This window comes from Carcharodon carcharias, chromosome 12 (genome assembly GCF_017639515.1).
Source record: "Carcharodon carcharias isolate sCarCar2 chromosome 12, sCarCar2.pri, whole genome shotgun sequence".
NCBI lineage: Eukaryota > Metazoa > Chordata > Chondrichthyes > Lamniformes > Lamnidae > Carcharodon > Carcharodon carcharias.
The window spans coordinates 32,469,269-32,490,697 of NC_054478.1; the positions used below are offsets into that span (position 1 = coordinate 32,469,269).

Consider the following 21,429-nt stretch of genomic DNA (forward strand, 5'->3'; position numbering starts at 1 on the left):
ACAGACGTAAAGTGACATAAATGGCAGGATATGAATACTTCAGTCGTGATAGACAGGACTATCTCCTATCTATTAAAAGCTTTGTGATATAAATTGGAACTTGTTGCAAATTGGTTAAGCTGCCTGTTAGATTTTGATTAAGTGATGCAAAATTTTGTATTATTATTACAAAAAGGCTCATATCTATGAGAAGACTAATAACCGTATCATTTTTATCTCTAACTACTTAAGGGTGGCCACAGTATTTGAGAAATCTTCAGGGGAGGGTGTGCAAGAGCAAGGATAAGCACTATTTATAGATTAAATACATTAGAACAATAAACACAATATACAGGCCATTTTAATTGAGTCCACTGGAAGGACTCAGCAATATCTTTTATTCTACTTCTGTGTGATTATTATTGGGAGTCTAAATTTGCTGAGTGGTCCAATATACACCCACGCCTTGGCACGATAGGAATGAATAAATCTAACAAATAAAGCAATAAACAGCTTTAACAGGCTGGTTTAACTTGGATTGTGGTGTTGCGCTCTCCCTTTACATGTAGATTAGTTGACTGGATGATGACTCACTTGTTTAAAAGCCAATGTGTATGTAACTGAGCCATACAGAGCAAAGTTCTCAAAGTTGATTTTTTTGGGTTATGCTGAGTTCACTGATGTTGGTGTATGCTCTTGGTTGTCAAGTGAAGACTGAACCAGGGTTTGGTAGCCCATCCCTTCATGGCCTACTGACATCAAGAGGCTGATTGTCATCTTGCTGTTTCCCCTTTTATCTCTGTAAACAGGGTAGTAGGGAGAGACAAAATTGGGGGCAAAAATGCAATTTATGGATGGAGGCCTATCTGTTCTGGTTTTCAGGTGAACCTTGAATTAGGAGATCAGAATTAGGCTTAACTTCAATATGGTCAAATAATGTAGTTCAGACTTCAATGCCCTTTTTATTTCAGTCACTGCCACTACTGTTATTTTCTCAATCTGACCACAAACCATGGATGGTGGAAATTAAGAGATGGCCATTCCCAGCATAATTTTAAGGGAGCCTCATCTACTCTTGCTTAAAACACTGCAACAATGTATGAGATATTTTGTTGATAGTTCATAATGATCTTTGCAAGTTGTTTTTCCAACCATGTTAATGGCGATGTCTCTATTGTAGTCAAAGTTTGTAACATGTTGGAGCCTCGTCCTGTTCTTGAGGTCTACCTCTGCTAGTTCTGCCAAAAAGAATAGTGGGGATGGGTAGTGTGTGCCTTGTTGAAGACTTCTTAACAGGTATAAGGCAGGTTAACATAGAGAGGAAGGAACAGCAACTGCAGCCAAGCGAGGAAAGTCATTGAAAGGGTAATAGAGCAGCTGAGTGTGAGTGCAAGGAGTGGGAGGCATAGTGGTGTCCCATTGTGTAACGAGGAAGAAAGATGCGAAGAGTTGTCTTAACTTGGCAATTCTTTCTGCACTGCAGGTCAGCCCCAAAAATTCTGCTGTTGACATTTATGTGCCCAGCCATCTCTTTGTACTGCTGCTGGCTAATTTGCTGAGACAGTGTCTTCGCTTATAGATATTTTTTAATAGAAGAAATGATACATACAACTTGCACAAGGACACAGGGTTATGGGTCATCTTGCTTTATAATTGGAGAAAGTACCTGAAGGGCACCCGTTTCTTGTGTAACTGTGCCCCAGTGAAGGAGGGGAGGGAAAAAGTGGCAGATTCAGTTTTACATTTGCTCAGGATGTAGACACTGCAGGGCTCATTTTTCTGACCCCTTGCACCTGGCTGCCAAGCTGCCTGAGTGCACCTGGAACCCTTTCTGCCTGTAGTGACCTGAACCCATTTGTATTTCTTGGTTCAGAGCTGCCTGTCCCTCTGCTATGTGTTCTTGTTATCTTTTTGTTCCTAGATGTGGTTAATAATCACACTCTAAGCTTGGAAATATCAGAAACTCTTTATCTTTAATTTTGCCACGTCTCTTGTATAGCAGAAGGACTAGATTGAACTGGCTCTGGTATACTTCACACGAGTCTCCAGTGCAGCTGTAAAGTGTGGCCCCCGGAACTTAAACATAATAATTAGTTCCTAGATATTTACAGTCATTACAATATATAACACCCTCAAAGGAAGTGCAGGGAATCCAGAGGCAATGTGAAAATGGTGATGACCTGTTGTCCAGGTCACTGCTCCATTGCCCCTCCCCTGTGCTTGAAAATATGTTTCCCAATGTATTATACAGAAATATCAACCTTTATTTGTTCATGGCTGAACTGTACCTGTAACCAAGCAGACATGTGTAAAAGAGCGCACAATGTTGATCAAGACTAGAAAGACATGAGTGGTTGTGGAGAAAAAGGTTAGAAAAAATATTGTTAATTTTATTATTTTTAAATGAATTGTGGTTTCAATTTCCACTATTTAAAAACAAATTACTTGGACAGTCAAGTAAAATTTATTTGCACTACTTTAAAAAATATATTTTATTTTGCCTTGTATGCCTGTTTGTGTGAATGTAAAAGATCCCCTGGCTATTGATGTCCTAACCAACATTTATCTTTCAATTGACAGTATCAAAAACAGACTGGTCATTTTTGCTGTTTGTTGGACCTTGCTTTCTGTATTTTTCTACAAAATAAGAACTGTCATGACACTTCTTACTTGGCTATGAGGCACTTCGAGATGTCCTGAGGGCATGAAAAGTGACATATAAATGCTAGTTCTTTTTATTTCATTTTCCTTTATTTTAATGAAATGGAGGGTGAGAAACAACACAAAACCACATTGAGATGATTAAAATAATCTGAAAAATCTGAAATAAGAATAGAAAATGATGGAAGTACATTCCAATGAAGGGCCGAGACCCAACGTATTCACTGTCTTTTCTTTTCCCAGATGCTCATAAACCATTTGCAACATTTTTGGTTTTTATCACAGACATTGGCAATGTGAACTTGGTAAATAAGGGTGGCTGGGTGGCAGGGGGATGGGGTAAATTTCCTCAATGTTTCCTCCCCTCACCTGCCCTTTTCATCTCTGTAACTTTGGTGGAAGTTCGTCAGAGGCTCCAATCGCACATGTAAAATGGGTGTTCCACCGGTGTCACAGTGGCGAAGCAGAAGGACCTCTTAGAAAATTCAGCCTTCTTGACTCCTAAAGTCACAGTGCCTTGTTTTAATGGTTTACACATATTGAGCTTCACTTAGGGCATTTTAACAGCTGAGGCCAGCACCCTAAGGTTCCTTCAACTGCCCAAACCTGAGACAGTTTCACAAAAGCATCTGCTCATGGCATTTACGTTAGATTTTCTAATTGCTGGTTGCAGACATCATGTAGACAATACCACACTTTGTAAGAAGATTACACCATGCTTCTGTTCGGAATAACTGCAGTTTACATTCTCTGGTGACATTGAATGGAATGAATTCAGATAGATCCCAAGAATGTTGAATGTTTTTTCCGAAATCTTTTATAAAATAAAATAGAGATATAGTTTAACATGGTATTTTAAATCAAATACTGACATTGTTTAATCTGGGATTCAATTTATCATGAGCTCTTTCTGTTAAGAAAAAGTGTGTTGAAATTCCTCTGAATGCAGTGGTTAATGTTCCGTAAAATTCCCATATGCTGTGCATTATTTTATCAAAATCACCAATAGCATTGGTTGGCTCCACAGATGCTGCCAGGCCTGCTGAGTTTTTCCAGTATTTTCTGTTTTTAGTTCGGGTTTCCAGCATTTGCAGTATTTTACTTTTGACTTTAAGATATTATACACAGATTTAGCATGAACACATTGACTGATATATTAAAAATAATGCACAGAAAACAATTGTCACATCTTTCCCACGACTGCAATAAAAACCTCTTATTATAGCGTGTTACAGCCTTAGCTATTGCTGTAAATTGTGCATCTCTTCCATAGCAAAGCAGTGAAAATAACATTAAGGTTGACAGTACTTGTAAGTCTTCATGTGCTGGTGTTGAGTTAATATGTTGAATTACTGGAGTATCCAATGTCATATGTCTTACCTGATCATTTCAATAATACAACCAGGTTCAGAAACTACAATGTCCCAAGCCTTAATTTGTTTCCATTTAATTAAGGGCTTGCATTTGGCAATGTGCACTTTAGCCAAGGAATAGATAAAAAGAGGGAAATATTTAATACGTGAATGAAGCAAAGTGTAATAATATCAAAGTAGCATAAATTGTAAGAGCAGAGTTAGTGAAATTATACCTTGCAGAAGTGAATGTACTCCTGATAAGAAATGGCATTAATGGTATAATGTTATGAGACACACTTTTTGTTATTTGTGTTCCAAGTGCACCTTAAATTTAAAATGATACAGTTTAAATATTAAAATTACCAGGTGGAGAATCAGAGCAGGGATGCACTCAGATTCCTGACAACTGCATCCAATTTGCAGAACTCTGCATTGGAAGTGTTGACTGAAAACACTAAAATGGGTGTTCCACCAATGTCACAGTGGCGAAGCAGAAGAACCTCTTAAGAAAATTCAGCCCTCTTGCCTTACTTAAAGGGTATACCGAGCTTCACTTAGGGTATTTGAACAGCTGAGGCTACCACCCTTAAGTTCCCTCACGGGAAATATCATCTGCCTAAACCTGAGACAGTTTCACCTAAGTGTCTGCTTATTGCAACCTCTAAATTGCAGAAGCCCTTGAGTTCTATAGTTTAGCTTCAAAAGAGATCAACAAAAAAAATCCCATCATTTGCTTCAGCTCTCAGTGCATGAGCTTATTTTTTTTTCTTTATTCTTTCATGGGATGTGCGCATCACTGGCAAGGTCAGCGTTTGTTGCCCATATCTAATTGCCCTTGAACTGAGTGACTTGATAGCCATTTCAGAAGGCAATTGCTGTGACCTGGAGTCAAATGTGGGCCATACCAGGTAGGGATGGAAGATTTCCTTCCCCAAAGGACATTAGTGAACCAGATGGGTTTTTACAACAATAGATGATAGTTTCATTACAGAGACTAGCTTTATATTCCAGATTTATCAATTGAATTTAAATTCCACCAGCTGCTATGGTGGGATTTGAACCCATATCAACTAGCCTCAGTTCCTGGATTACTAGTCTAGGACATTGCCACTATGCTACCACCGTCCCCAAATAATCCATAACTGAATGTTTCATGAAGCATGAATTGCCCTCGGATCATCTGACGCTATTGAATTTATACCCATTTCCTGGATTAAGACCCCAGTATACAATGAAAATCAATGTACTGTTAATCTACTGTGATTGCTCACAGAATGATAATTCATGCAAGGACATCGAACAATACTGATGTTATTTTGTTGTTTCATATTTTGACATGAAATGAATTTTTTTGCCCCATTGAAGTAAATCATTTCAGAATGATGGGAAAAATCATGTAAACAACCGCGTTCTGGCAGATATATGCAATATTATTATTTTTTATTTATATCTTTTGAAGTTAGCCTATAGAACTCAAGGGCTTCTGCAATCTAAAGGTTGCCAGTGACTATTCTAAGCTACTGCAATCAACTCTTAAAATATTTTTATTCTTCACTTCAGGCTGAATTCAATTTGATGCGCTGGTGATCATGATAACACACCTTACATTTTACGTGTTGCCGCTTGATTATGCCAATCAAGGTAATCTGGGAAGTAATTTAGTTGATTTGGGTAACCCTTGAAATTGTGTAGCTACTTGGAACAAATTCTTCCCACCTCTAGTGGGTTTCACTTAACTTCAATTTTGTAAAAGAGCTTTCACTGCTGCATCCACAAGCACATTCTTTAATTACATTTGATGGAGAATTAACGTGTCCTCCCACTTCTCACCTTCCAAGCTACATGTCTTTCGTGTAAATGAAATAAGGAACTTTTAGAATTGAGAAAAGAAACACATATATCAGAATACAGCACGAAAATGTATCTTGTCTTTATGTGCTATTTTCTTCCCCATTTGTCGCTCATTTGAGCTACTCCTCAATGAGCAAGGCTGTGCTTATTTGTGCCACACCACCAGGAGGAGCACTTCTTGCCCATGTGCAGTTGCAGTCTCAGTCAATGCCAGTGTCAGCCGCTTGCATTAAAACAAACAAATTGGCTTGACAGACTAACAATATAGTCTAAGCTACCCATTTTTAGGACCAGGCAGCCCTTAACCATATGCAAGTTCTTGCATCTAGTCTACCTGTCATTTTCAATTGTATCCTCTGCAAAACATGCTTCTGATGATTCAGTAAATGTTGAAGATATGTAGTCAGGAAATTTCAGTAAATGAGATTCCCAACTTGCAATGAGCTCAGATGAGACCTGATTGTAAAATCTCATTTAAGGACACTTTTTTGGGGGGGCAAGAATTAATAAAATAAATCTTTGGAAATATTTAAGAAAACTCATTACCTGACATGGAACTTAAACCCATGGCCCTTGGATTGAGAGTGCCATTATCAACCAGTTGAGCTAACCATGCATAATACAAGCAACCTGCACAAAGACAAAGTCCCCTATAGGCACATAAATAGTGAAAGGGTGGTAAAAGGAGGAGTGGGGCCAATTAGGGACCAAAAAGGGAATTTGCACATGGAGGCAGGGGATATAGCTGTGATGTTAAATGAAGACTTTGTTTTTGTCTTTACCAAGGAAGCAGATGCTACCCAAGCCATGGTGACAGAGGAGGAAACTTTGTCACTAGAAAGGTTAAAAATTGATAAGGGGTATTGGATAAACTGTTGGTACTTAAATTTGAGAAGGTGTCGGGACCAGATGAGATGCATCCAAGGATATTGAAGGAAGTGATAGTGAAAATTGCAGGGGCACTGGTCATTATCTTTCAGGTTTCCCTAGACTCGGGAGGTGCCAGAGGACTAGAGAACTGCAAACATTTCACCCTTATTCAAAAAAAGCTGGAAGGATAAGCTCAACAATTACAGACTAGTCAGTTTAACTTGAGTGGTGGGGAAGCCTCTAGAATTAACTTTTAATAGTCTAGAATTAATAGTCACATGGAAAAATGTGGTTTGATTAGGAAGAGAGGATTTCATAAGGGAAAATCATGTTTAATTAACTTGCTGGAGTTTTTTGAAGAGGCAACAGAGAGGGTTGATGAAGATAATCTGTTGATGTGGTGCACATGGACTTTCAAAGGGAATTCGATATAATGTGACTTGTGAGAAAAAGGGACAGTAGCGATGTGAATATAAAATTGGCTGAATAGGATAAAATAGGAAACAGTGAGTTATGGTTAATGGATATTTTAAGTTGGAGGAAGGTTTGTAGTGGAGTTCCCCAGGGATCAGTATTAGGACCCTGGCTTTTCCTGATATATGTTAATGATCTAGATCTTGATGTTCAGGGGACAACTTCAAAGTATGCTGATGATACAAAACTTGGAAGCATTGTAAACTGTGAACAGGACAGTGTAGAACTTCAAAAGAACATCGACAAGTTGGTGGAGTGGGCAGATAGATGGCAGATGAAGTTCAATGCAGAGAAGTGTGAAGTGGTGCATTCTGGTAGGAAGAACATGGCGAGACAATATGCAATAAGGGGTACAACTTGAAAGGCTGTGCAAGAGCAGAGGGACCTGTGTGTATATGTGCACAGATCATTAAAGGTGGCAAGACAGGTGGAGAGAGCCTTTAATAAAGCTTACAGTATCCTAGACTTTATTAATGGTGGCTTAGAGTATGAGAGCAAGGAGATTATGCTGAACTTGTATAGCACACTAGTTAGACCTCAGCTGGAGTGTTGTGTACAGTTCTGGGAGCCACACTATAGAAGGATGCAATCGCTTTGGAGGGGAGAAAGCTAGGAAGAGATTCGATGGAGGTGTTCAAAATCATGAGGGGGCTGGACAGAATAGATAGGGAGAAACTGTTCCTGTTTGTGAAGGGATCGAGAATGAGGGGGCACAGAGTTAAAGTGATTTGCAAAAGAAGCAAATTTGATGTGGGAAAAAACTTTTTCACATAGCGAGTGTTTAAGTCTGAAATGCACCGCCTGGAAGTGTGTGGAGGCAGGTTCAATCGAGGCGTTCAAGATGACACTCGATGATTACTTAAATAGAAACAATGTGCAGGGTTACGGGGAAAGGGCAGGGGAATGGCACTGAATCATAATGCTCATTCGGAGAGCTGGTGCAGACACAATGGACCAAATGGCCTCCTTCTGCACTGTAACAATTCTGTGATTCTGTGACAGAACATAAATGGAAACAGTTCACTTTCATGGTTTGTATGCAGTAGAAAGGCTATGGTTACATGCGCAATGTCTGTCATTGCTCCCTGGTGTGTGTGGCTGGGGAGGAACAAATGCAAAGGGATGATTTAAACCCTGTCAGTTTTCTTTGAAACAGGGACACAAAAGATTGCAATAGAGAAAAAATGGCAGACATTCCTTTCAGAAAGCATTTTGAACTATTAGATCGTTCATCATATCACTGAGTTAAATAAATGTTTACATGCAGTACTCTTATGATAAAATATTTTCATAAAGAATCTCATCATAAAAGTTGACATAGGAAGATGTGTACTAATAATCAGTTGGTAGTACAGAACTTGAGTATTGCTGAAATAAGAGTCAAGTAAAAGCTTTTTGTCTGGCACTCATCAGGACACTTTGCAAGAATACCAATACAAGGGGAAACTTGAATGAGAAAAGGGTGCTGGTCAGTTGACATTGATTGGTAGAGGCATTGCCATGGAGAATGCACCAATTGATGGTGACTGACAGTTAACTGCCGTGCATTGTTTGAAATTTAAATAGGCAGCTTGATGTGAGGAATGAGTCAGTGAATGGCTGTCACTTATTTTGTTTAGCTGAAATAGGCACAATGTGTGTACATGTTCTTTCTGTCTGCAAAGAACAGGGCCCTGTGTATTAATATATGAAGCTTCCAGTACACGCAAATGCACCATACTGCAAGCCTGACTGACCATCTTAAATGGGTTGTCAGCATAATCCTTAGCACATTGAGGATTATTAAGCAGGTGTTGTCCACTTGCAGAATCACACCTAATGTTGGGCACTGTGTTTTGAGTTTTGCAAGCATGGCTGGTTGAGTATGGTCTGTACCTTGCCTGTTGTGAACAGCGGCTGGGACATGCTGTTTGATACGATCCGCCAGTCTTTGGGACGTACAGCCTACATACCTAGCATCACACCGGCACTAAAATTCATAGACCACATTACTCATTTGTGTGATAGGCAGAACGTCATTTTGGCTTGACAGCAGCATCCTGTTAGTGGCGAATACCACCCGTGTTGCTATTGCATAGTAGCAGCGTGATGCTTCACCTGTTGCTCAAATTTTGAGATACCTTGCCCTTCCAGGGTAATCTGAGGTGAGCTGGGCACTTTTCAGGGCTGAAAAGCTTCGGCATGTCTCTTTTTTCAGCAATATTCAAGATATATATTATAAACTCTGACACAGAAGTGTTACAGGAAGTAACATTTGCGAACAGGAAGTGTTGCCATATGACCAATGTTTAATAATAAAGCTGTCAATTTCTACTTCAGATGGCCATGTGTAATCTTCTGGTGAACTGGAGTTGAAAGGCATGAGATAGTTGGGCGAGGGGCACAAAGATATGAATCAACCCCATTTTAAAGTCATGAATATTTTCCTAATTTTTATATAATACATTGATTTTTTTGTTGTGGTTATCTAAAGGTAAATGATAGAACCTTTAAAGTTCTAGGAAATAGAGAACTGGAGGTGGATAGAACAATGTTTATTTGCAGTACAGCCTGATGAAGTAGTGGATATAAAACTGCGACTACAGTGCCACTACAGGCAGGAGGATGTAATAACTGTGACAAGATTACATAAATATATCAATTATTAACATGGGTTTCGGAAATTATCGTGGAAGAGTTGTCACAGAATTGTGACAAAAATATAGTTACAAGAAAGAAAGGCAGGATGCATATGTAGATATAACATCCTCTAATATGCCTCTTGTGCAATCAGACACACTGCCATAAAAAGAATGGTGCCTGTGTTGTGTGTGCTAGCTCCTGTAATCAGTCCTACTGAGATTATCATATTGCCTTATAAAAAAGACTTTCTTATTAGGTCAGCAATAGCTAATTAAAATCTCTACTAATTAATGCTGAGAGACTATTGAAAAGGCTCACAGCACATTTAATGACATGGCAAACAGCAGATTCAACATCAGAAGTGGATATCTACTGCATAAAAGTCTCTGCCTGCCAGAGAAATGGGTGCAAATGAAGCCTGGCTAAACCAGCTGTAAGGGGCTGTTATGTGTTCCAAGAGCTTCACAACAGGAGAAGCAGTGACTCAACCTTGCATTATTGCGAGAAAACAGATGAACTTGACAACGAGACTTAGAAAACCAATGGGCCACTTGCTGATTTATTTTTAAAACTTCTTATCCACTTCAAGGCTCCTGAACCATGTAGTATTGTCAGGCTGAATGGTAACAGTGGCAGTAATGAGAAAAAATACATTAAAAATATCTTTCCCTGTTTGAGGCTCTGAAGATTTTTGTTGTAAATGTTATATGAGCTTTTTAGTGAGTTTATTTTAATAAAAAGGACAACTTAAAATGTTTAAAGGATCTCCTGTGTAGGCATCAAGATGAGAATTGGATAGTTGCTTCTGCAGGTCCACAATCTGTGAATGAAAGTATGCCCTGATGGCTTACTGGTATCATGACTTTACAATTAACTTTGGAAGGAGTTGGTTCATATGGTCGTCTTGCTGTGGGTGGCTCTGAACACTTCCCAAAACTCTCAGTCTTCTCTGGATTTTCTGTATGGAGTAATGTTGACCAGTTGTAGCTTTCTTTTAATCTCAGATCATTTTTTTTTGTCTTTTTGCTGATTATTTATCTCATCTTCTCTCCTAATGATTAGTGTATCCAGTCAGTCTCTAGGGATTTTAGGATAAGTGTTGATGCATTTTTGTGCAGAGAGTTATAATCTTGAATGCATTGCTTTGAAAGGGTGATAGAATTAGATTTAATTGTAACTTTTCCTACAACCGCAGTCGATGTTATTCGCTGAGCAAACCAAATCCCAGAGTGAAACTTGTCTTACTGATCATAACATTTTTTTTGTATTTTGAAAATGAGGGGAAAGTTACTGATCCTAGAAGCATAGAATCCCAGTAACACTTTTAGGATCTTAAAATTAAAAGATTTATTAACAAGAAGAAAAAAATACTTAAGCACATAAGATTAAAATTACACAGTTAAAAGAGTCTCACAAAACATTCTCCAAAAAAACCCCATTTGGTCAGGACACACAAGTAAACTGCTTGGCAACAGCTCCCTTATAGATCTTAACCATAAAAATTCAGTAATATTACCCAAGGCAAAAACTGCTATCATTTTAATAAATGGCATACCACATAGCTTGTCACTCTCTTCCACTATGCTATGGAAATCCAAAAGAAAGATTCATTAACAGACTGCTTTCTGAAAACAAAGACTTTTCTGGCTTGAAACTGCTTCAAATGCACAACTTTCACACCTTCTCCCAGCACAGATCTGGTCTCGGGACATGTCCCTCACACAGCCACACCACTCTACTCAACATCTTTCCTTAAACATCCTTTTCCCCTTTCATCTTAGATTCCATTGTCCTAAGCACCTCTTCGAACTCAACTTTTCCAAAATATAAAAACTTTCTTGTTTTCCTATTGCTTCCTCTTTCAGGTCAATGAAACCTAATAACCCTCCCTTGTTTACTTATGAAGCCTTTGTAAGTTGTTAAAGTCCCTTAAGCTCGCTTTGAAATTTAACAGTGAAAAGTCAAATCCCTTCTTATCTTGTAATGCAAATTTCAAACCCAACCTATTTACTTGAAATCCAACTTCACCATAGCCTTTCATTACAAATGCATGCATCCTGGCATCTTTACCTCTCATTTCTCAGTTCCCAAAGACAAGCTGTCTTTATTAACCTTTCCCCAGTTTAATTAATCATGGACACACACACACACACACACACACACACACACACATACACACAGCCTTCTTTACAGAATACCACCATATTCCCAAAATATTAAAAAATAACACTTAAATTCACACTTTCAAAAATGAATTGGATATATCCTTGAAACTGAAACATTTGTAAGTCTCAGGAAATAGAGTGGGAGTGGGATTAATTGGATAGTTCTTTCAAAGAGTCAGCACCAACATGATGGGACAAATGGATTCCTTCTGTGCTGTAAAATTTTATGACTCTTGTCTGATCAGAGGTTGGATTACATGTTTCTGGTCAGGTGTTCCAGCCAACAGAAGGGAAATTATTGTAATTTATTTCAAAACATTGTTAATCTGCTCAGATGCCATTGTTACAATCTGGCACTCACTGGCAATCTCACTCAGGAAACCAGTCTCACTGGGAGAGAGGAAAATCTCACATTGGTTTAGTAGAAGCATCTCATGTGGAGAGCCTAAGGTACACTGGATGAAGTCTGACAAACTTTATTTTGTAGTTTGAGTTAAGTCAAACCTGATGCTGACTATGACTAATGAAAATGAAGACACTTATGTTGGTCTATACTGGTACAGCTTAACTTTGCGGAGCACAAATAATCACCAGAAAACATACAATGAGAAAAGAGACATGCTGTCAAACCTTTTCATCTTGCAGCATCTCTCTTTTATCAGGAATACTCAAGTTCTGTACTATCAAGCGACTATTTAAAGCATAAGCTAAAAAAATATATATTTTACAAAGTAGTCATCCAAAATACTTACCTCAGTAATCTAGTTGCTACTTTGGCATCATATAAAGATTTGTGCAGAGAGATTGCAGTTTATATTTTTCCTCACTGATTTTGGCTCATAGCAGAATTCATAAAGACCTCATTCACGTCATTAAAGGAGAGCTATGGCCTACTTTTAATATTTTTTATTTATAACCCAGTATTCTTTCCAGAAACAAAATCCCATGGTGATTTCTAAACCACATGCTGAGACATGGAAGAAGGATGCAGCTGGTGCAGGATGATTCTTTTAATATTGCTTCTTCACCTTGAAGTATATCCGTTGCGTCATTGTAATTGGTTTGTGATCTTCAGGCCTTTGCCTGAACATCAAACACTATTTGAGCCACTGTTGTCCCTGAAGTTTATAGTAGAGCAGTAGAAAACAAGGCTATAATTATGTCTGGCTTCCGAGAACCCAAAGGCAAGTGGAAAATAAAGTTACTTTTCCCCAGTGGTTAAAAGCCTGCAACAATCTACAAGATAATTACAGGTGAGGAAGGCTCATCTTAATGAATCCATCTAAATAACCCTAACAACCTCCCATTGTAGCATCTAGTTATTTCTTAAATCAATCTAAGGTTTTTAATGTCAGAGGACTGAATTGTGTGAATAGATGTAGGAACACAGGAGCAGGAGTAGGCCATTCAGCCCTCCAAGCCTGCTCCTTCATTTAACTAGATTGTGGCTGATCTTGTACCTAAATGCTATTTTACAGCTCTATCCCCATATCCCTTAGTGTCATTGATATCTAGAAATCTATCAACCTCTACTTTGAACATGCTCAAACTCTTTAGTCCTGATGGGAGGTGAATGAGGGTGGGATGGGGGTGGTGGGGGGTGGGGGTGGGGGTGGTGGGGGGGTGGGTGGGGGAAAATATTATTCAAGCATATAAGTCACTAAGTGAATGAAAAAGGTAAATCTGGAGCACAATTTAAGTTAAGTCCTCACTCCAGGACAAGTGATCATAGAAGTGATAAAAGTCATGTCTAGAACAAATGTAAGGATGAACTACTTCACACAAAGAGTGATCAATATTGCTGAAAAGAGAGACATGTTGCCGAAGCTGTTTGTCTTGCCAATCAGGACCAAGGTAATGGTGGAGTGATTAAGACTGACAATGAGCAAGAAGCCAGAATTAGAGGGTTGTAGGGCAGGAAAAGGGTTATAGAAATAGGGAGGAGTGAGGGCATAGAGAGATTTGTAAACAAGGATAAGAATTTTAAAATCAGGGTTTTGCTGGACTAGGAGCCAACGTAGGTCAACGAGCAAAAGGGTGATGTGTGCTAGTTAGGATATAGGCAACAGAGATTTGGATGAGCTCACACTATGAGCTGAATAATATGGGCCTGTGCAGATGGCGGGTTCCGCACTCAGAAGTCAGTGGCCTTCTGACTTTGGCCCTGCTGTTGGGGAGCGCCCGATGAAATGCTGATCACCGCCAATTCGCAGCAAGGACGGGTTTCAGATGTTTATCCTGTCCAATGTATGCTGGAGGGTGGGATGTCCAGTCTCGGAGGCAGAAGGCCGTGACCCGGAGCGAGGCCACGGCCAGCTCCTTAAAGGGCCCCCTGGCACAGGACAGTGTCAGGTGACCCATCATACGATCCCTGAAGAGCAGAAACTATACATAGCGAAGAAATTTGGCTTTTGTAGTCTATCCAGGTATGTCTATTTAAATTTGAACTTATGTCTGCCAGCCATCGTTTCATAGGTGGCAAAATTGTCATAAATCAGCATTTCTATCACTTTCAGACATTGAGGAGTTATACATTAATCAAATATTTCCATGCATAGGTGTCGACACAATCAGAGTGTGGGCAGACGCTCTCTCCAGGTTCAGTGAGGCCCTCCTCCATACAGTCGAGGGGAGAGGTGAAGATCTAATTCCAAGCACTGGGAAGAGGAGGAAGCCCAGGCAGACCCGTGCTATGTGGGAGGAGGTGACCAATGTATCGACATTGTGAGGAAGACCTGGTCCCCGTGTCACAAGGTTCAATGACCTCATGAGGTCAGCAAGAGTGATATGGCATCAGTATGAAGAATATTTATCCAGTGTGATACAGGTCTCGCAAGCCAATGCGGTAGGTATTCAAGATTAGCTGCTCACCCAAAGTTGCATGTTTCTATAAGGACACAGCTGTCCGAAAGCATGCCATTGTGCATTCCAAGCAATGATCAAGTCAAAAGATGGGCAGTTGGCAGGTTAACGTTATGACTCCTGTGCATAGGCTTCAGTCGTGCACACACTGAGTTGATAATGGGATTGAGACATGACTTGCAGCGCTTTGTGATTGTTGATGGAATTCCTGTTCCAAATCTTTATGGGAGAAGTGGGCCCACAATGCCCGAGAACGAACCTGTAAAGGCGGTCCCACACGGGAGTCCTGACTCCTTATGAGGAGCAAGGGCTGGCCCCGATCGAGCCTGAGATGACCAGGAGTATAGGCAGTACTGAGATTGGAGGGAGGTCTGGTTCTGGTGAGATGGTAGAAGTATCAGAGTGGGTGATAAGAGGAGATGGCTGGTTTGTTTTAAAGGTTAGGAAATAGACAATGCGTTTTTGGTGTATAGATTTTATACTTTGGAACCTTATCAAGCTTCATGGTCAGTAGCTTCAAATCATTGCTTAAGGTTTCATAACATCTGAGGAGCTCATTCATGCATATCAGACCATGAAAAGGTTTATGTGAGTCGTATTATAGGGCTGATGCATTAAATAATGTGATACCAGATTACCCCTTACTGATCTCTCTCTGTTACAGGAGAAGCGTCTTCAGCACAGGCTGCAGTAGAATCCGTGTAGCAACCTCCCTCCTCCTCTCAGGAAGATGCCTTGGAGGGTACAGTGTCACATCCTCTCTGCACCCAGCGCCATAACAGATACCGGCACTTCGGCAGGGCTCAGTGAAGTTGGACAGGGGTCATGCACACACTGGTCTTCACAGTCGCATGTGCAGCTGTGGTGGAGCAGGCCTTGGGCAGCCTGAAGAGTGTCTGGGGTGATCCAGAGACTGATTCCGAGTTGGATGATGAGCCTCTGGAATCATCCGTAAGACAGCAGATGCTGGAAGTTCAGTGTGAGGCTCGTGAAGATTCGGTATACCAGAGGGGTTGCGTGCTCTGGCCCAGACTGTGGAGGTGTCAATCCAGGCCAGGAGCACTGCGATCACCCACTCTTTGGAGTGCCAAGCTTCCTCCATTGACAGGCAGATGACTGTCCTGGAGGGACAAACTGAATGTATTGCAGACGCATTTGTCAGGATGTGCTCTGACCTTCAGACCATTGCTCTGTCTCTGAGCTCAGGGGCAAAGACTCAGGGTGACATGGAACTGGGAGCTTGGTTCCTGACCCAGCTCCTGAAACCTCACCAGTTGGCATGGAGGACCAGCCGGTCCTAGTGGTGAGGGCAAGAACTGCAGCTACCTCCACCTCAAGGCACTTCTGATGGGGGCAGCATCTCCTCCGTTTGTTGGCCACTGACACAGGCCTCAACCATTGTTTATGAACATGCAGGGCTGTCCCACAGGAGCTTTGATGGTTCTGTGTATGCAGTCAATGGCTCCCTGCACCCCGGGGAAACCAGCAACGGCAGCAAATCTTCGGGCTCGCTTGTCCTGGCTTTGAGAATCCTGCGTGAATGTGATGTAATTGCCGACGCTCGGGAACATTGCGCCTGTCGACACCTTGATGCAATGATGTGCAGCGAGCTGTGTTATCCCAGTCAAATCTCCGCAGGCTGACTGAAAAGAGTCTGTGGTGAAACACCTCAGCGCCACTGTCACCTTCAAGGTGACAGGCATGGGATGGCCCCCAAGGCAGTTTGATGAGATCCCTCCCCCCCTGTGAGCATCTCACAAAGCGACATGAAAGCCTCAGTTGCTTCTGCACTGAGTCTCACTCAGTTGCAGGTAGCTGAATCGCTGTCAGTTTATCCTTGGTGCAGCATAATGTCATCTGTGGCTCCGATGAGGGTTTCTAGGTTCCTCCTGACCATCCGGTTCTGGTGCTGCTCTGTCCCCCGTCCTGTGGACCCACAGCAATCTGAGCCTCCCTCTGATCCCTTATTCCTCTCACCCTGTTCCTATTCCTCCTCCTAATTTCCCTCACCTCCTCACTGGAGGTTGTGTCTCTGACAGAGACCACAATCTCCATCTGTTCTGAGAGTATTCATCCCTCACCCCTAGGTTATAGACAGGAGAATATTCGATGAACTATCAAAAGAGCCCCCTGAATGAGAGGAGAGTTCTTCCCAGGAGAAAATATCCAACTCTGCCTACTGAAATGAGCGGTCCCTGTCGTCAAAGGATTCGACCCGCAAAACTCAGTCTCTGATCTCAGCTGCAGTTAAAAAACCCACCCTAACAAGGGTTCTCCACCTGACTTAATTCTCACCTTTAAGGTATATTATTGTCTTCTGATCGTATTATTCCAGTCAGATAGCTTGTTAATTTCCTCAGTTGGCATTTAAACTAACATTTAAATAATGTGGGTGGCTTCCTGACAATTTTACCCGCCCACATACAGTATTATTGTCAACTGGTGTGATGGCATCATGAACGGTGTTTGCCATCATCACGCCCTGTGATATGCTCCGCAGAACAGGAAATGTCCCCCATCGCGGGGCATATTATTCAACCCTATAATTTTAAAGCAGAGTTTTTGCACTTTTGTGTGTTCTTTTTTTCCCTTCCAGAGGTTTTCCGAGCTGCTGCTGAGGCAGGTCCCTACGACATCCTGAAACTGTACAACACAAAAGGCAACATTATAAACATTTCTCCAAAGCTGGAATCTAATACACGGCAGACACAGTACAAACTGGAAGTTGTTGCTGCTGATTGTAAGACCGATTCCTTGGGTAAGAGGCATTACAGCACAGTTCAAGCATCACATGACAAATCCAACATTAGAGATTGCGCAGAGCAACTTAACACAGCACCGTATGGGCAGTACAGAGTAGCGTAACATGGCACAATATGGATAGTGCTGAATAACTCAACATGGCACAGTATGGGCAATGAGGTCTAACACAACAGGCACAGAATGGGCAGTGCAGAGTAATACTACAAGGCAGAGACTGGATAGTGCAGACTAACACAACACAGCACAGTATGGATAGTGCCGAGTAACACAACACAGCGTAGTATGGATGTGTAGAGTAACTCAATGCACCACAGTATGGATAGTGCAGAGTAACACAACACAGTATGGATGTGTAGAATAACTCAATGCACCACAGTATGGATAATGCAGAGTAACACAACACAGCACCGTATGGATGTGTAGAGTAACTCAATGCAGCACAGTATGGATAGTGCAGAGTAAATCAACACTGCACAGTGTGGATAGTGCAGAGTAACTCAGCACGGCACAGTATGGATAGTGCAGAGTAACTCAACACGGCATAGTATAGATAGTGCAGAGTAACTCAACATGGTACAGTATGGATAGTGCAGAGTAACTCAACATGGTACAGTATGGATAGTGCAGAGTAACTCAACACGGCACAGTATGGATAGTGCAAAGTAACTCAATGCGGCACAGTATGGTAGTGCAGAGTAACTCAATGCGGCACAGTATGGTAGTGCAGAGTAACTCAATGCAGCTCAGTATGGATAGAGCAGTGTAATTCACCATGGCACAGTATGGATAGTGCAGAGTAACTCAACACGGTACAGTATGGATAGTGCAGAGTAACACAACACAGCACAGTATGGATGTGTAGAGTAACACAACACAGCACAGTATGGATGTGTAGAGTAACTCAATGCAGCACAGTATGGTAGTGCAGAGTAACTGCAGGGCAGCAGGGCACAATGTAAAGACCGAATACCAGAATAATTTTGTTGAGGGAAGTACAGGAGCTTAGTTTATTTTAAAAGATTACTTGAAATGCAAACTTCTACTGTCCAAGTTAACCCTGTCAAGAGGAAAGGAAGACCTCTATGAAGTGCACAAATTGTTAAGTGATATAGCTGATATAGGCATTTATTGCTGTTCAAAGTACAGCAAAAAAATGGTTATGGGATATTAGTGAGCTGGTAAAAAGTACATTTGCAGCAAATATCCAAGACCTCTTCATTGAAAATGAAATAACTGTTTGGAATAATCTAGATAAATGGGACAAAATATTCGGGTCATTTAAAATGTAATTGGCTACCTGGAAATATATCGCCATTGTCGCTGGGTCAAAATCCTGGAACTCCCTTCCTAACAGCACTGTGGGTGTACCTACACCACATGGACTGCAGCAGTTCAAGAAGGCAGCTCACTGCCACCTCTCAAGGGCAATTAAGGATGGGCAATAAATGTTGGCCTAGCCAGCGACACCCACATCCCATGAATGAATAAAAAAAGATGCCTGTGCTGGGTGTCCATTCATTGTCTGCAGCTCATTGACTGTAGGTAACGAGGCTTGATCCTCAAAGTGGACCAAGGCTCCCATTGCTGTGTTTGGCTATACAGTAGCTAAAATCTATCTCTATAATTGTGTGGATATTTGAAAAGAATACATTTTGTGTGTTGCCTTATATTTAACATTTTGCCATAATAATGCTATAAAATTTGAAATTTTTTTTCCTAGTTTTGAGGACTAAAAAATAATTCAAGGGTTTCTTGGATGTCCATTTGGAACTTCAGTGGAAACACCAGATAAACAGTGGAAAAAGCTTTTTAAACTGCTTGTCTGGGGGTTCTCACTGATCTTCTACCAAAGATATGGTGGTTTACAGCTATACAAAGCCCCGGGTTAGACCTCACTTGGAGCACTGTGTTGAGTCCTGGGCGCCTTAGGAAGGATATATTAACCTTGCAGGGAATGCAGTGCAGATTTACCAGGATGACACTTGGACTCCAGGGGTTAAATTACAATGAGGGATTATACAAACTAGAGTTTTATTCCCTGGAATTTAAAAAGTTAAGGGGTGATTTGATCAAGATTTTCTACATAGTAAGGGTAGAGAGAAAGAAACAATTTCCGCTGATTGGTGAGCTTAGGACGAGGGCTCATACTCTACAAATTAGAGCCAGACCATACAGGAATGAAATTAGGAAACACAATTCTACATGCAAAGGGTGGTAGAAGTTTAGAACGCTTCTGTCAACAGTAATTAATTTGACATCTGAGGCTGGTACATTTTTGTTAACCAAAGGTATTAAGGAATATGGGGCAAAGGCGGGCATGTGGAGTTAGGTCACACATCAGCCATGATCTCAATGAATGGCTGAACAGGACAGCTGGCCGCCTCCTCCTTTTCATATGTTCCTCTGTTCCTATGAGATCAGGAGAAACCACTCTGCTACCTCAGTGGAAATTTTATGACAGAATTTTTATGTGTTGGCAACAGGCCAGTAGATTAATCTTACTTTCTGCTTACAGGGTCTGAACTGGCAACAGCGTTGGGATTTGATCTGTTGGCCATGGAGAAAAGGTCTGTCCATCAAATCTTTCTTTTCAAACATTCAAGGGCTCCCTTTCCTTTTTAATATGCTGCCAGGTTTCCTTTTCATCTGTTAAGATACAGGGTCTGGAAAATTATAAAAAGGAAAAAGCCATGCAGAATTAAATGTGCAATTAAAAACAGAATGCTGGAAATACTCAGCTGGTTTGGCGGCATCTGTGAGGAGAGAAATAGAACGTTTCAGGTCAAGGACATTTCTTCACAACCTTTATTTGAAACAATAACTCTTGTTTCTCTCTTGATGCTGCCTGACCTGCTGAGTATTTCCAGCAATCTGTATTTATTTCAGATTTCCAGCATCCACAGTGTCTTGCTTTAGAATTAAATGTGTGTTCTTTTACCTTTGAAAAAAAAACTTAAAACTTGCGTTGGGAAAAAAAAAACCTACCTTCAGACTGCCCGTTGTAATATCACTGATGGGAAGGGACTGCTTAACTAGTGGTGCATCTCCATTGCTTTGCTGGGGCTGTGATTTCAGACCAGCCTGTGAATCTGCCTGAAGGAAATGACACCACGAGCAACAAATGCAACAACATTTCAAGCTGTACAAAATTCTTGTCCCTAGGTTACAGGCACTTGAGAAGAAAATTCTGGTTGAGTCTGCAGACATGCCATCCATCATGTACGAGATGAGAAATCGGGTGGAGTCATTTCGGGAGAAACTCGAAGTAAGATAACTCAATTTTATTCATGATTAATGTCAAAGGGGAATTGATTACAAAAGTAGGGAAGCTATGCTTCAGTTGTACAGGGCATTGGTGAGACCACATCTGGAGTACTGTGTACAACATTGGTCTCCTTATTTAAGGAAAGATGCAAATGCTTTAGAAGCAGTTCAGATAAGGTTTACTAGACTAATACTAGGAATATCTTATGAGGAAAGGCTGGACAAGCTAGGCTTGTATCCACCGAAGTTTAAGAGTAATGGCGACTTGATCAAAACCTTTAAGATTCCTTGACAGGGTGGATGTGGAGAGGATATTTCCTCTTGTGGGAGAATCTAGAATTAGGGGGTCACTGTTTAAAAATAAGGGGTTGCCCATTTAAAATAGAGATGAGGCAAAATTTTTTCTCTCAGAGAGTCCTAAGTCTTTGGAACTCTTTTCATCAACAGCCTGTGGAAGCAGACTCTGAATATTTTTAAGGCAGAGCTAGGTAGATTCTTGATTAACAAGGGGGTGAAAGGTTTTTGAGGGTAGGCAGGAATGTGGGGTTAAGGCTACAATCAGA

At 40.9% G+C, this 21,429-nt stretch overlaps 1 protein-coding gene across 1 annotated transcript in view; it reads left to right on the forward strand.

Moving 5' to 3' along the window:
* LOC121284663 (high affinity cGMP-specific 3',5'-cyclic phosphodiesterase 9A) overlaps positions 1–21,429 on the forward strand; it is a 112,047-nt gene that overhangs the window by 24,991 nt on the left and 65,627 nt on the right. The window contains exons 2-4 of the mRNA XM_041200222.1: positions 17,436–17,597; positions 20,118–20,169; positions 20,765–20,867. Of these exons, the coding sequence (XP_041056156.1) occupies positions 17,436–17,597; positions 20,118–20,169; positions 20,765–20,867 (317 nt within the window). The remainder of the gene's footprint in view (positions 1–17,435; positions 17,598–20,117; positions 20,170–20,764; positions 20,868–21,429) is intronic.